Source organism: Aspergillus pseudonomiae (assembly GCF_009193645.1).
Source record: "Aspergillus pseudonomiae strain CBS 119388 unplaced genomic scaffold BDV37scaffold_93, whole genome shotgun sequence".
Taxonomy (NCBI): domain Eukaryota; kingdom Fungi; phylum Ascomycota; class Eurotiomycetes; order Eurotiales; family Aspergillaceae; genus Aspergillus; species Aspergillus pseudonomiae.
In genome coordinates, this window is record NW_022476085.1 from 1 (window position 1) to 14,523 (window position 14,523).

General features: G+C 48.2%; 6 protein-coding genes across 6 annotated transcripts; 3 read left to right on the forward strand and 3 right to left on the reverse strand.

The window, feature by feature from the left end:
* Positions 1–813: 813 nt before the first annotated feature.
* Positions 814–1,659, forward strand: BDV37DRAFT_259921 (uncharacterized protein). Its single transcript, XM_032083189.1, has 2 exons — positions 814–1,215; positions 1,266–1,659. The coding sequence occupies exons 1-2, from the start codon at positions 960–962 to the stop codon at positions 1,550–1,552; spliced, it is 543 nt and encodes a 180-aa protein (XP_031936891.1). The 5' UTR covers positions 814–959; the 3' UTR covers positions 1,553–1,659.
* Positions 1,660–5,799: 4,140 nt separating this feature from the next.
* On the forward strand, positions 5,800–8,076 carry BDV37DRAFT_297628 (uncharacterized protein; the record flags this gene model as incomplete). The annotated part of the gene is made up of 1 exon (XM_032090366.1): positions 5,800–8,076. One exon carries the CDS (start codon positions 5,800–5,802, stop codon positions 7,936–7,938), a length of 2,139 nt encoding a protein of 712 aa, XP_031936892.1. The 3' UTR covers positions 7,939–8,076.
* A 26-nt stretch (positions 8,077–8,102) lies between these two features.
* BDV37DRAFT_259922 (F-box domain protein) lies at positions 8,103–9,045 on the reverse strand. Its single transcript, XM_032083190.1, has one exon. The coding sequence runs from the start codon at positions 8,958–8,960 to the stop codon at positions 8,421–8,423; it is 540 nt and encodes a 179-aa protein (XP_031936893.1). The 5' UTR covers positions 8,961–9,045; the 3' UTR covers positions 8,103–8,420.
* Positions 9,046–9,336: 291 nt separating this feature from the next.
* BDV37DRAFT_297630 (HAD family hydrolase) lies at positions 9,337–10,272 on the reverse strand (the record flags this gene model as incomplete). The annotated part of the gene is made up of 4 exons (XM_032090367.1): positions 10,141–10,272; positions 10,064–10,085; positions 9,903–10,012; positions 9,337–9,833 (listed from the first exon to the last, which is right to left on the reverse strand). Exons 1-4 carry the CDS (start codon positions 10,238–10,240, stop codon positions 9,337–9,339), a joined length of 729 nt encoding a protein of 242 aa, XP_031936894.1. The 5' UTR covers positions 10,241–10,272.
* A 358-nt stretch (positions 10,273–10,630) lies between these two features.
* Positions 10,631–12,256, forward strand: BDV37DRAFT_275128 (DUF1479 domain-containing protein; the record flags this gene model as incomplete). Its single annotated transcript, XM_032085347.1, has 3 exons — positions 10,631–11,096; positions 11,147–11,878; positions 11,931–12,256. 3 exons carry the CDS (start codon positions 10,631–10,633, stop codon positions 12,254–12,256), a joined length of 1,524 nt encoding a protein of 507 aa, XP_031936895.1.
* Positions 12,257–12,368: 112 nt separating this feature from the next.
* Positions 12,369–14,051, reverse strand: BDV37DRAFT_259926 (Zinc/iron permease). Its single transcript, XM_032083191.1, has one exon. It carries the CDS (start codon positions 13,870–13,872, stop codon positions 12,799–12,801), a length of 1,074 nt encoding a protein of 357 aa, XP_031936896.1. The 5' UTR covers positions 13,873–14,051; the 3' UTR covers positions 12,369–12,798.
* Positions 14,052–14,523: the final 472 nt, after the last annotated feature.

The following is a 14,523-nucleotide window of genomic DNA, read 5'->3' on the forward strand; positions in this document are numbered from 1 at the left end:
TTTTTTTTTTTTTTTTTTTTTTTTTTTTTTTTTTTTTTTTTTTTTTTTTTTTTTTTTTTTTTTTTTTTTTTTTTTTTTTTTTTTTTTTTCTTTTTCCAAAATATTGGTTACTCGTTTGACACAGGTTGCTGAACGTGATGTTTCCACCGAAGCTCCTGGTCAAACACCACACCCAGTAGCCTTACTGTGGCCGAAGGTCAAACGATCGTGTTATTCACGATAATTTGTCCCTACAAGTGCTCTCGTTTCTTCCTAATAAGGTGTATCAGCTCGGTTTTCTCAGCTGCAAAGCAGGATCCGGTCCACCGCGACCATTCCTCAATGCGAAGGATGTGTTCGGACTGGATCTTGGCCAGGTTGGCCTCAGCCAAGCTGCCCACTCGCCAGCGGAAGTAGTTGTCACTGAACGCTGAGGCGCCTTCATGGTAATCTACAGGATGATCGACCAGGTCAGCATTGAAAAGGGCAAATAAGATGGGGGGCAGCGGTGACCCTTGTGCTAGCCCAGCATTTGCAAGCGGTTTCATCTAGGCGATCGGTTCCCACGGGAAGTTCCAGCTCCGGCACATCTGGTGGACATGGGTCGGCCAGATTCATTTTCCGGGAAGAAGGAGTTCAGGAATGAAAGACTTCTCTAATTCAAACTCATTGGTCTCTCATTCATGCGTGCCACCTCGGTTCGGGAGTTCTGAATAGGGGATTACCTAACATAATCTTTTGACTGGCCGAATACATTTCTCCCCACGTCATACAGAGGCTCAGAGCATTGTGGCAATGACGATCCTATTCTAATAGATGCGACAGAAAGTCCTAAAAGCGAGCATTGAAACCTATAGATATGCGAGATATTTTCTCTCGAACTGGACGGCCGTTGTGAAAATTTGAACCTACTCCTAGCATCTTTGAGCGGATTTCACCATCCGAGCAGATCGCAGCTTGATTGTACCCGGTTAATCACAATGCGCTCGCTATTGATCTTCTCCGTGCTGGCTTTTGCTGGATCCATCGTGGCTCAAGATATAGAGTCAAGTGATGTCCCGGCCCAGTGCAAGGATGTTTGCGCCCCCGTGGTCAGCCTGACGTCCACTTGCGATAGCAGCAATACCGATGAGGCAGCTGAGTTGAAATGTGTCTGTGATGATCCCCAGGCATCGACTAGCATTCCGAATTGTGCTGCGTGCCTGGACAAGTACAGCAAAGACGGCAAGGACAACGGTACATTTTCCCCCATTGAGATGAAACGGCAGATGTACTAAATCCTGTAGACGCCAATGACCTTATCCAAGAGTGCTCGTTTACCTCGACCACGTATACTGCTGACTCCTCTCCCTCTGCCACATCCAACTCGGCCGGCAAAACTTCCCCTAGTACGACTTCGAGCAGTGGAACGATGTCAGTCACTTCGACGGATGGAACTGCGTCTGCCACAGGCAGCTCTACTGGCTCGAATTCTGCAGCGGCGACTACAAATGCAGCGGGCAAGTCAGCGGAGCTACAGACTGGGCTTTTTGGAGCAGGTCTTCTTGGCCTCCTGGCATTTGCTGGGCACTAAGATCTCTGTCATGCTACGGACGAAACCCTTGAATATTTGACGTAGAAAGATCAAACACACCTTGAATCATTGCTTCATCTGGAAATACATAAACCGTACATCTCGTGTGCTGTCTTGCGAAATTGATACTATTCGTAAATGGTTTAATATTTTAAATGTTTCCCCCACTAAAAACCTCTGAATAGATAGCATTTTAAACAGGACCCTACAGATAGTTCAATCTAGCGTTCTGGTGGCGGAGGGTCAAGTAATATTTTAACGAATATCACGAAGGGTTTTAGTTAGCGGTGTTGGACCATTCCCTCAGTTCGTCACATAATAGTACACTAGAGGTCACCCTGGCGCTGTGGTCATTACCAGAATGGAGGGCATTAGCGGAATAGATGACTGAAATTACCATAAATATTGGCAACTAATATTATCTGTGGTTATTCAAATATATATCGAAGAGGGGGAAAGGCACGAATGCTGCCTGTGGGCACAGGAGTACTGACGAAAGCAGGAAACCCCACACACCGTAGAATGCATCCTGGAATATGAGAACCGAAACAGATCGATGCAACGAGATATATGTAAGTTGTATCTAACATGGGAGATGGTGAATCCAACGGCAGCCAGCCAGCAAGTTACACCTAACATTTCAGGGATAAAGGCACAACTTCCTCTCTCGGCTGCCCTATTATTTTGAAAATGTCCGCACCAGAGACACTAAGGCAGCCCTTAATTTGGGCAGGCTTGGCGGGAAGCACAATAAGAACAGTTATGTAAGGGGATGACAGCAAACACATAAGGTTGTAGCCTTTGCATATGCATAAAGTCTGGAGATCCTATTACCAGGGAAGTCCCAAGTTAAGGCTGCAGATACCACTGCATTTCAAGGACCTCAAAGGATAGCAGTGGCAATTTTTCAGGATCAGAGGTTGTGATTTTAATGGCGCGGCCAGGTTTAATCAACTCATGGGTGTAACTGTCGCACAGTACGCAGTTTGGAGAGGCAACGTACCGTCCGATGATAGATTTGTTACAAGGCTTTACCTCCCTTTTTAGTGCATCAGGCAAGCAGTAAAACTCGAGCCCCAATTCGATCGGCCGAAGTGCAAAACGGGCTGTGTTCCATAAACGGTGGACATGTGCGCACATACATAGTAGGTTCTTCGTTGTCTCAGTGCCGTTTCAAAAACTGCTGATTGCCATCTTTTGAGTCTGTCAGCGGACCAGAAGCAAGAGAGAATGTCTCAAAATTTATCCCTCTCTGTCTTGCGTTGATGACGGACGCCGAGAGCAAAGGATATCAGATCTGCAATTTGCAGAGGTTCCCAGGCTTTGGTGACGATACATCTGTGTTGATCGCGGTTGGCAGTGTCATCTGCGGCCTTGGCTGAACGAGTTGTGGGACGCTCGCACTCAGTTGGTGGGGATCATAACGTACAATTCCTCAATGCTGGGTAATAATCCCGCCTAAGGTAGCCTGAGTAAACAAAGCAAGTTTCTGGATTCTTCGCATATTGGGCTAAAAAGCTGAAGCCTGTTCATATCCGCCAGCGAGAGAAAGGCCCATATAACAGAGTCGATCTCACTGACACCAGTCTCAGAGATCTGTTTAATTAATTCCAGGCGTCCTGCCTGTTCAAACTCAGGAGCTGGTTTCATGGCAGATAGACCTGGTCGGTCGGCAGTGGGCACAGGTCTCAGGGGCGAGGGTGAGGTGAGCGTTATCTGAGAACCTCATAGGTTCGAATAAAAGCAGAGTGATAGGTAGTTGTGAAGAGGGTGGCATAAGAGAAGCAGAGAGAGAAAGGAGGAGAAGTTTGTATTTCCTCAATTAGGGTCTCGTGGAAGGTGCGACCCTAACGTCATAAGTAGGGAGGTAGGTAAGTAGGTGAGTAATGCGCTCGGGGTACGGTGTCAAGGCGCAGTTTGTATTTGACGAAAGTACATGACTAGTTTCTCTCCTCAGTGCAAAGGAGCACATAGTCTCCCGATATTGCATCATCACTGCCTGGAGTTGAGGAGCGTGTTCGCGGATGACCTGTCCAGATACCCAAACCCAATTTCCGTGCTTTGCCCTCGATGTCATGACGTTGATGCGACGTGATGAGGCCACAAAGCCCGGATATACGCTGTTTGTCGTGAGCATGACAAGTACAACATCCCCCTCAGCCCCCTGCACTCCATCGACGGCCTGGATGCGTGGCTTTGTCTCCAGTCCTGGGTATGTTTCTTCCCATTTCTGCGTGGTTAAAGCTACTTGCGCCTTGTATGGAGAGACTATCAGGATGTTTCGACCGTATTGCGGCTGTTGCCTTATGACTCTCGCTAGGCAGATAATCTTAGCGATCTCTGCTTCCCCATGGTTGAGTATCGACTTGGAAGCATCGCGGGATGTCTGGCCTGCGCAATTCACGAACCCAATCTCTTGAGGGAGATGCCATGTGGAATTTCTCCACCTCACAGTAACTGCGCCGTTAAACAGGCGGTTTACTTCATGGAATGAATCACATGAGCTGACCGGACCTGTCCGTTGTAGAATACTTCGGAAGTAGGGGCGTAGAGACGAGCATGTGAGCGATATTGGGTATCCAACATCACAGAAGGATATCCCGCGACATGAAGCCGTTCAAAAGCCGAGGTAGCCCATACCCTCTGGCCCTCTTCGGCGAAGACTGGAGGGCAGAGCTGTTTGTAGCCCCCCACCATAAGAACCCTGTTCACGCTGGACAGAACCAAAAGTGCATGAAAAATCTCAGGATCCCTGAAAAACCTGGCCTCGTCGAATAAAGACTCTGAGAGGAGATAGGATAGAAAGAGAAAGTGGGAGGGGGGATTGACACGTCTTTTATAAGAAACAGAAGGTAGGAGACAGTGAAAAGAGCACAAGAAGGTGGTCAGTGAAGAATCGGTTGCCTATGTACGTGACGGTGAGGCCCTATTCATACAGCCCAGGAAACAAAAGGAATTGAAAGATTCATTCCATTCGATCATGATGTATGGGGTGAATAGATGACGTGAAATAAAAGGAACTATGGATCATTCTCAAGTCGTCTCCTCTATTAACTACAATGTGCTTCTACTAGTAGGTACTACCACCGCTGTGCCTCAGTCACACAAACACCCTCCAGCGTGGAATGTCGATAAGTTAGTCAAGTCATAATATCATTCGAATTCATCATAAGACCCTAGTTTCTGTCTTTTATTCTACAAGCTCCACAGTCCTATATTTGGTCGCGCTCTACAGAATCATTATTCGATTGTATGGTACCTTGTGACAATCCAAACAAACAATTTTCAGAATATTTATAGCAGTACATATTATTCTAAACCCTATATACTAAGCTACACTAAACTATAAAGGAAGTATACAATACTTATACAGTTCCCGTAACCAGATCAGACAATTGCTATAATATCACTTAAAGTAAAACGGAACTTCGCATAATCCACTTCTATCTTCGTGAGGTGACACTATAGTCCGATTTAATTCATGCGATGGTGGTGCCCGTGAGAGTTGAAAATCGTCCCCTTGAGAAACTGTTGCTTCAGGAACAGTTTGGACCTGGATTGTCAGCCTTGGGTCTACTACTCGAAGTGTATACTACTAAATAGCATACGAATTGAACGGCTGGCTGAAGTCCACCACCTCTCGGTAGCGATTTCGATATTCGATGCCCCCTGCACCAGCATTCCAGCGGCAACTGAATTGTATGTAGCCAAGGATGATAGTGGTGAATATCTAGAAACCTTATCCGGCCTATCGGCTAGAAGCGATATACATTCCAGTAGAAGTAGCTTCGAGACACATGATATATTGTTGGGAGAATACCGAAGTCGATGCAAGGGACGAGCCTCCTTCCGGTAAATGACACGTCTGAATACTACTAATTACCAGTGAACGAAGCTGGGGTAAGGGACCAGGCCTTCGGCGCAAGCTGCAAGGGGGATGTTGAAAAATGAAAGAGGAAGAATGCAGGCACAGATTCTCAGGGAGGTCAACACTAAGTCGAATTAAAGCTAGCAGATGCCCATCCTATTCATTGAAAGAGCTATGCACTGCATGCAATAATTCTTTCATGGGATACTCCATAGCACTCGATTGCAGGAAATGGCCCAGTAAAACAAGGAAAGGATAAAGATAAAAAATATCAAAAAAGCTCTGCAACATGCTGCATCTGCAAGCAAAGCCGACTAACGCGGTTGGAAAGAAGCAGCCGGCATTTTTCACTATACTGGGTGCACTTAAGTGCATAGCAATGTCACTTTTGCTTACTCAGATATCTGTTGGTGTTAATGCCAGCTCTGCCCGATCCCCTATCCCATCTCCATCTCTGATCAGACATGGTCATTCGCTCGACACCCGATCCCGAAACAGCGTTCCATCCAGTGATCTTCAGGCGATCATTCTGAATGGCCCCGATGAGCAAAAGGCCCGCGAGTGGAATCTTCACTATACGTCCGAGCCACATTTTGTGGGCCAAGGAGAACCGCTCGCTGAGTGGACTCAAGACAAATGGCGCGAATTTGGAATTGAGAACATTTCCATCAAGTCATATCCAGTTGCAGATGGGCCCACCCTGCCGCTGTATCAAAGGCTTGCTTTACTCGAGCGGAAGCCTGGGAACGACGACGACACGGTGTCATTCAACGCTAGCCTGAACGAAGGTTCGACCTTCGTGAACCCCATCAGTGGAAAGATTATTAGCACTCCTCAATTCTTCTCCAGTACACCAAGTGCAAATGTTACGGTACCCTTTGTGTTTGTGAATTATGGTACGGATTCAGACTACGATGAGCTACAACAATCCAATATCGATGTGAGTGGCAAGATTGGGATTATGAAACAAGGTGAACCGTACATCTTTAGCGCGCTACGTGGAGCACAGAAAAGAGACATGGTAGGCTTGGTAGTTTATCTCGACCCGCAGTTTGACGAAAATGTCACCGAAGCACATGGCTACTTGCCGTTCCCTGAAGGCCCGGCTAGGGCACCAAGCAGCATGGTGCGGCGAATGGGCCTCCCTAGCATCGATCCTTCACTAAAGATCCCTGTCATACCAATCTCATACTCCGATGCCCTCCCATTTCTCAAGGCTCTTAACGGCCATGGGCCACAGGCGAGCGAGCTCAGCACCGCTTGGCAGGGAGGCCAGCTAGGATATCTAGGGGTCAATTACAACGTTGGACCATCACCGGACGGCTTGACCATGAACCTAGTGAACACATTCCAGAGCTACAATGTCTCTGTATACAATGTTGTCGGGACGATAAAAGGCGAGATTGAGGACGAAGTGATCATCCTAGGAAACCATCGTGATGCGTGGGCTGCTGGTGCTGGCGACCCAAATAGTGGTTCTGCAGCCCTAAATGAAGTCATCCGTACCCTTGGTACCGCTATGAAGAAAGGTTGGAGACCATTCAGAACCATAGTATTTGTCAGTTGGGATGGCCATGAGACAGGAGGCTTGGGGTCCTCCCGCTGGCTAAAGGAAAATCTATCGTGGTTGTCTGAAGCGGCTGTCGCTTATCTTGAAATTGAGACTGCTGCTACTGGCACAAAGCTCTTCGCCAAATCCAGTCCTCTTCTACGCGACGTCATCTATTCTGCCGCTGAGAAGGTTCTCTCCCCCGACCAGAGTCAACCCGGACAGAGCATCATGGATGTATGGGGTGGTCAGCTAGAGCCAGAAGGTGGAGGGGACACTAATAGTTTCGTTTCAAATGGGTTTGCCTCCCTCAACCTTGGCTTTGCTCCTGGTCCAACGGATCCTATCTTCCACTGGCACTCGGACTTCGACAATATACAATGGATGGACACTTTCGGGGACCCAACCTACGAGTATCATACTGCAAGTGCTAAACTGTGGGCGCTGGCTGCAACGCACTTAGCAGACGAGCCGGTCATTGCCTTCAATACCACGGCATACGCTGTAGCATTGGATGGTTATCTAGACGAGCTGGAAGACACATTGAATAAAGCAACATCAGCCGAAGTCGATCAAGAAGGGCAAGATTCCTGTACTGTCAATCTCCAATCATTGAAAGATACAATTGCAGAGCTACATCGGGTGGCTGTTCAGTTTGACACGGATGCAGCAGACCTTGCAGCAACGCTGGCCGGAAAAAATACGACGATAACGTCTTCAACCTACCAGGAAGATAAGAAGATCCAGGATATTAACCAGAAGTACAGAAAATTTGAGAGACAATTCGTGGCTGCCTCCAATAGTTCAGGAGCAGGTTCATCCCATGTGGTGTATTCGCGATCCTCGTTCAAGTTTCCTGAGCCTACTTTCCCCGATGTTACGAACAACGTGAAAGCCGGGAATTGGTGCAATGCAGAGGTAATTTCTCTCTCTTCCCCTGGGGTACCGGAGATGAACGCTAATTATTGATTTTCCCACCTAGAAATCGAACCAAATTGTCATAGATGCGGTACGCAACGCTACGGAGTTGTTACAATCGTAGGGCCATGAACCGTATGGGTCCGGAGGGCGAAATTAGTATATGTATCTAAACATTTTACACATATCTGGAATGCATTCGTTCTCAGTGCATCCGTTGGAAGAAGATGTACAGCTTCATAGCTCCGTTAATAATCTACAACTCTCATACCCTCGGCAGTCGTCGAAGGTCCTAACATGCCAACTTTTACTCCTTGGGCGAGAGCCTCGAGATTCCGACAGACCAGGAACCAAAGCAATTCTCACATGGAAACACTCTGGCACGTACTCCGTAGATCTGCCACAGCAATATACGACTATGCGCGCGGATCCCGCCAGCCGAGAATAACCGGGTATCAAAATCCAGCGTACTACACGTCAAAACTCAACCGAACGGAAAAGCACGTCGATGAGATCCTTCACACTTAACCCCATCAGGGAAAAGCCCTCTCACGAATCAATCTCTCTTCCCAGCACTTCTCGCAAATCGCAATCCCCTTACCAACCCCACCCTTCATCCCAACAGCAAACTCTCTGCAGACCATACATATCACGAACATAACTCCCTGAATCACAATCTGGGCGCCAGGTCCATACCTCGCCGTCCCGGAACGTGGCATCAGCCCACATTCCACACAGAAGCGCCTCTCCGCATCACGACCGTATCTACCCCGCCCGCGTCGAAGCATCCGATCCGCGAATTTGGCCGCAGGACGGAGACGGAGACAATACCGACAGGTGTAGACATCGCGTGCGAGGGCGAAGTCTGTGAGTTCGGCTTGAAGGAGCTCATGGTGCGAGAGTGGAGGGATTAGGTCATTGAAGTAGGCACAGGTCAATTTGAGATGGACTAAGTCGGGGAAGATGAGGAAGTTGGCGATAAGGATGTGGAGTTCGGGTGGCAGGTCCATGAAACGCGGGAATGGTTCCGTTGGTGCTTCGGAAGAAGGGACTGTTTCATCCTGCCGAGGCATATTGATTGGGTGTGAGGGATTTGTTCCATGGGGTATAGACGAGCCTCGTCATGGTGTTTTGCGGAGGGAGTTGGGGATGGTTGAGAGTTGAGGTTGCGAATGGCTGTTGATCTGGATACGAGATTCGCGGCCCGATTTGGCTGGATTAGTCACGCCGGGGAGAACCCTAACCTTCTGATAGCAATCTATAGACCGGTCAACAAGCAAAAAAAGGTAAAGGCTACAATTTGTGAATCAACTAGGATTATTTGGATGCATTGTAACTAAGTGGCGGTCAGGTGAGGGCAATCTCCACTATGAGAATTTATTACATGTGTTCTATGTTAAGTCGTGAAATATATAAATGTGTACTGCTAGAGTGTGTACATACGTCGTTCTAGTAGATGCTATTGAAAGTAAAGGTAAAAGCCCCCTGCAACCCCTCCTTCCTCCGTACTTCTACGAATCGATGATCAGGTATCACCCAGTCCGCACCCGCCGCCTTCAACTGGTCGACAGTGTGCGTGGTTGTCACTGCTAAAACAGAACATCCAGCCAATTTCCCTGCTTTTACACCGGCTGGAGCATCCTCGACAACGAGGACGTCCTTTATGTCGTCTTCCCCGCTATGCTGCAGCAACCGAGTGCGAGCTTTATAGTAACCTTCTGGATCAGGCTTGCCGATTCTGACATCTTCTGCGACAGTAATCTCTTGAGGTCGAGGTAAGTGCAGGACATTGAGCCAACCGTTTAGGAGAGCCTTGGTGCCTGATGTTACGATTGCCCAAGGTGTGTAAAGGTTGTTAAGTGCCTCGAGAAGAGCTCGTGCACCCGGGATTTCAATGGCAGGATTCTTGCATAGGGAAGGTATTTTGCTTTCCATGGCGCTTATGTCTAAATTGAGTACTCGTTAGGGACTGTGTGAAAAGGTAGGAAAGCACAAATGTGTAGAAAGAGCCTCACATTCCCAGTTTGCTCTGCTAGGATCAAGGTCCTTCAGAACATCGATGCTTCGTCTACCATGCGAAGTTTGCAGGATCACCTCGTGGTCGATACCGATTTCCTCGCCGATTCTGTTCAGGTGTGAGTAAAACCCAAACCTAAGGTGTTTCGAGACGGCAAACCTTCTCCAGTTCTCAACAATAGCTAGTGGATAGATATCAGCATACAGGTGAACAAAACGCCTATGATAGAGAGATACCTTCAGTGGAGTCAATTATTGTTCCGTCGAAATCGAATAGGACACCGGCGAAATCATGCGTGGTCGACGTGGCTGCAACTCCCGGCATGTTGATAGTCATTTGTATGGTTCCGTGTCTGCAGCTCTTGGGATAGAGTAAAGAAGGAATGTTGAATTATTGGGAGAAACCGACCAGCATGCTCATTGATCCTCAAGCCTGCACAACTTATATGGAACTGGTTCGGGGTGGCGAATGGGAGCCTGGCGGAAACCTTCCTAATTAGGAAGCATACCCGCTATTGTATACACTCAAAAAATGCCGCACAATCATTGAAAGCATTCTTACCCTAGAAGCCTGTGTTCCGATAGAACCGAAGTTGTTTCGTCTCGAAGATTATAAATACCCCTGGAGCAAAGCCAACATCCTCATTACAACCGCTCAGATCTACTCGATATATGCGTACCCCTACATCCAATTACTCAAAATTAGTGATCTTTTGCACGATTAAACATGCCTCTTCATACCCCCTCACATTTATCTATTGCTCGTCACACATTGAAGCCCCTCCGAGTCCATCGGAGCTTTATAAGACAAGCCACATCCAGCGCGGCTCCTCGCAAAGAAGGCGATATCTCCTCGGTTTTCGTTTCCTTGTCCGGAAAAGAGGAAACACCTCTGCCTCCAAGGTTTGCACACCAAAAGAGAAGGCTAATTGCCGGCCGAGAAGACGAAATCGAAAGAAGTTGGCATCGCCTACTGCATACATTGAAGGATGAGGTTCGCTTGATTCACCAGCGTGGCTCTGATATCATTCCCTCGATCGAGTTCAAGGACATCCATGCCGCACCAAAGACGTTCCGCGATGAACTGCGAAAACGAGGGGTTGCCGTCATCCGAGGTGTGGTTCCTGAGCATGAAGCCAGAGCGTACAAGGATGAAATCGAGGACTATGTCAAGGCCAATCCAGGTACAAAAGGTACTGTCTTCTATTACCCTCTAATCGCTGCTCTTCTGACACTTCTCTAGCATTCCCGCCACATGACCCCCAGGTATACGAACTGTACTGGTCACAGCCTCAGATGCGTGCACGTACACACCCAAACATGCTAGAAGCTCAGCGTTTTCTTATGAGCTTTTGGCACTCCAATTCACCAGATGCAATGATATCCCCTACCCACCCTCTGATCTACGCAGATAGACTTCGCATCCGGCAACCAGGAGACGCAGGATTTGCACTAGGCCCTCATGTAGATGGGGGTGGGCCTGAAAGGTGGGAAGATAACGGCTACGGTCGGGGCAATGTTTACCAGAGAATCTGGCAGGGGGAATGGGAAGAATACGACCCCTGGGAAGCCAGTTGCCGAGTTTTAGCAGAGACAGACTTGTACAACGGCGCTGGAGCGTGTTCAATGTTTCGCATGTTTCAAGCATGGTTGGGCATGTCTCATACAGGGCCTAATGAGGGAACATTGCTGGTCAATCCTCTGCTCTCCTTAGCTACGGCTTACTTCCTACTGCGACCTTTTTTCGAGCCAATTAATACACCTCCTAAGGGATGTTCTCGCATGGCGACGGAGACATTCCTACACCCAAGTAACTGGCGCTTGGAGAGAAAGACGTCAAGCAACCTTCAGGGTGCAACTCCCGGATTCGCGCAGGAACTTACTACAACGCTTCATCCCCATTTGGAACTTGACAAAACGATGGTACACGTTCCTAGAATCGCTCCTGGTGACTATGTTGCTTGGCACTGTGATAGTAAGTATCCAGTCTACCCGCCCGTCATAGAGAAACAATCTAACTAGACTAGCCATCCATGCCGTTGACCGGGTACACAATGGCAGCGGCGATTCAAGCGTTCTGTACATCCCAGCATGCCCCGTTACTGAGGCCAACGCCAATTATGTTAAACGCCAGAGGAACGACTTCCGTGAGGGTGTTCCTCCGCCAGACTTCCCGGGAGGCAAGGGCGAAAGCGAACACGTTGGACGCGCTACAGAGACTTGCCTGCGCAAGTCCACGAGTTCGCTTGGCTTGTGCTCCTTGGGGCTTGACAAGTGGGATTTGGACGATCAGTCACTGAAAAAGGGACAACGACTTGTCTTGGATAGGTCAAACAAGATCCAAGGATTCTAAGATTGGCGTCTTCTCTATCATTTGCTAACTCTGTGTACATATACGTATCTAGTCCTAGTGCAACTTTAGAAAGCCTTCATCCTTTCTCAATCCCTCCCTTCAGGCTCTCTCTCACATTTCTCCCTTTTAGTGGGTAAGCCAAATACCACCCTCAAGAGTCAATGAGGCCTTGTGTGATCCACCTCAACCCGTTCAACTGAGTAATACGAAAGCACCAAAAAAAACTGAGAATAAGTCCTAGTCAAACCAGAGACAGGAAGCCAACGTCAGGATGCTTGCCGTTATCCTGTATATACAGATGTCGAAAGGAAAAAATGTATATCAAGTGCACCTTTAGCTAACATGCATTTATGGAGGTCAACTGTAGCGGTGTTGTAAGACCTCTAATGGAAATACCATGATTCTCGCCAGTAGCATTCGGTGTTCTACCATTATATGCAGCCAAGCTTGACAGTCCATGATATTATAGCATACGTGAGTAAGGCAAGCGATCAAGAACATAAGAAAAGAAGAGCAATCCCGGAAAGCCGGTCCACGCAGGTTTACGCCCACTTCCCGATGAGAGCCATAATGCCAGCGCCCAGCAGAGTACAAAAGACCATGAACAATAGCTGGCTCCGACGCTTAGTACGATCTGGATCAAACAAAAAGTCACGAGCCAACAATTCCACCAGTCCACTGTAGATGAGAACGCCAGCAGAAATAGCATTCAATACGCCCTGCACAATCAGTGCTACCTTAGAGCCAGGGTTATATGTAGTACGAACCCCGAGACCGATGGCGATGGAGATTGGCGTAGTGAGCCCATACATCGCACATAGGATCCAGGGCAGCCAGGTATGCTTGCCGAAGGGGATAGCCGACATTCTTGCCCCGATACCAAGACCCTCGAAGGATTGGTGAAACACCAGAACTGGGTAAAGAGTTGCGAATTCAGAGCCTGTGACGCCGAGGTTCAATCCGATAATGACGGAGTGGAATATGATACCAAATTCAAGGATGAGGAATGCTGCGATCTGTTGTTTGAAAGACCGCTCTGCCATTGCTGATTCACTGTCTGAATTCCAGGTGGGCGCTGTCTCCCCCAGTGGGATAGACTTCTCCTGATCGTACGAGCTGTGGACTGCCTCAGCACCTTGGTGTCCCCCTTGAATGAATGCCCCTGTGGCGTCTTCGTCCCTGTGCACGCCGTACTTGCGCTCGACATAGACTTCGGCTGCCAGGTCCATGAGGAAGATAATCATGACTGAGCCTAGCACGATTGCCGCACACCATGAATATTTGCCCCAGTAGCCTGATTCTCCGACGCAAGTCTTTGGTCCGATTCGCTTATATGCTGGGTCTAGAAGATGGATGAAAGCTGTTGCGACAATAACACCGGTACCGAAATAACGGGCGGACAGGTAGACACCGTAGGGGATTTTCCAGGACGGCAAGCTTTTGGCTACGACGGGAAAGAAGGTAAACGCGGAGGAGACGAATAGGATCACAAAGATTGAAGAAATGCGTGCACCGAGGTGCCCATTATACTCATTCTCTGACAGGGCAAGGAAGCACAGTACATCTTCTTTGCTCGCCGTGTTCAGGTCAACCTGGGAGGCGTTAAAGGCAGACATGGCGCACTGCCGTGGGATGAAGATGGTATGGAAGGTTTGATGATAGATCTGCTGCAGCCGGATCGGAGCATAGTAGGCAACGGGATTCTGTGATATAGCATTGGGATCGAGTACCTTGTGAGTAGTGTGGGATGGCTTGAAATCGCTGTTCACCACCGCTAGCTGCAATGAAAAGGATAGTCAGAAACCTGTTGGCTGGACTAAATGTATTATCCGGGTCGTTGAATAATTTCCAAAAGTCACTAAGCTTTAGCGTTCCTTGGAGTGGACAGCCAAATGAAAGTGTGGAGCTAGAGCGTCTCTCATCGTCCAATGCATTCATGCTAATTACATTTGCATGGCTTGCTATGCGGATAGACGAGCAAGGGCACGCCTCGAAGATATAGTCAAGTGGCCATGCTGTCGGATATACTGCTCGTATATGAGCAAGATTAACATTATTACTATTGCTCTCCCTGATATCACGGACTACCGTGTGATAACATCTTCGAGTCTAAGCACCTCGGGTAATATTCTCGCGATACAGCAGAAGGCTTAGTTCTACTAAGATACTCAACGGCTCATCCCTGTTGTCCATTGCCGAGCCCCACTACGACAGCGCTATGCAGCCCCATAGGGCTGAACTTGACCTCCCAAGATTGGTTTCACATT

Bases quoted from the DNA above. Each gene is read 5' to 3' on its own strand.
- BDV37DRAFT_259921 (XM_032083189.1), top strand. From the start codon at position 960: ATGCGCTCGCTATTGATCTTCTCCGTGCTGGCTTTTGCTGGATCCATC. The intron at 1,216-1,265 runs GTACATTTTCCC...TAAATCCTGTAG, and splicing joins CAAAGACGGCAAGGACAACG to ACGCCAATGACCTTATCCAA.
- BDV37DRAFT_259922 (XM_032083190.1), bottom strand. From the start codon at position 8,960: ATGCCTCGGCAGGATGAAACAGTCCCTTCTTCCGAAGCACCAACGGAA.
- BDV37DRAFT_259926 (XM_032083191.1), bottom strand. From the start codon at position 13,872: ATGTCTGCCTTTAACGCCTCCCAGGTTGACCTGAACACGGCGAGCAAA.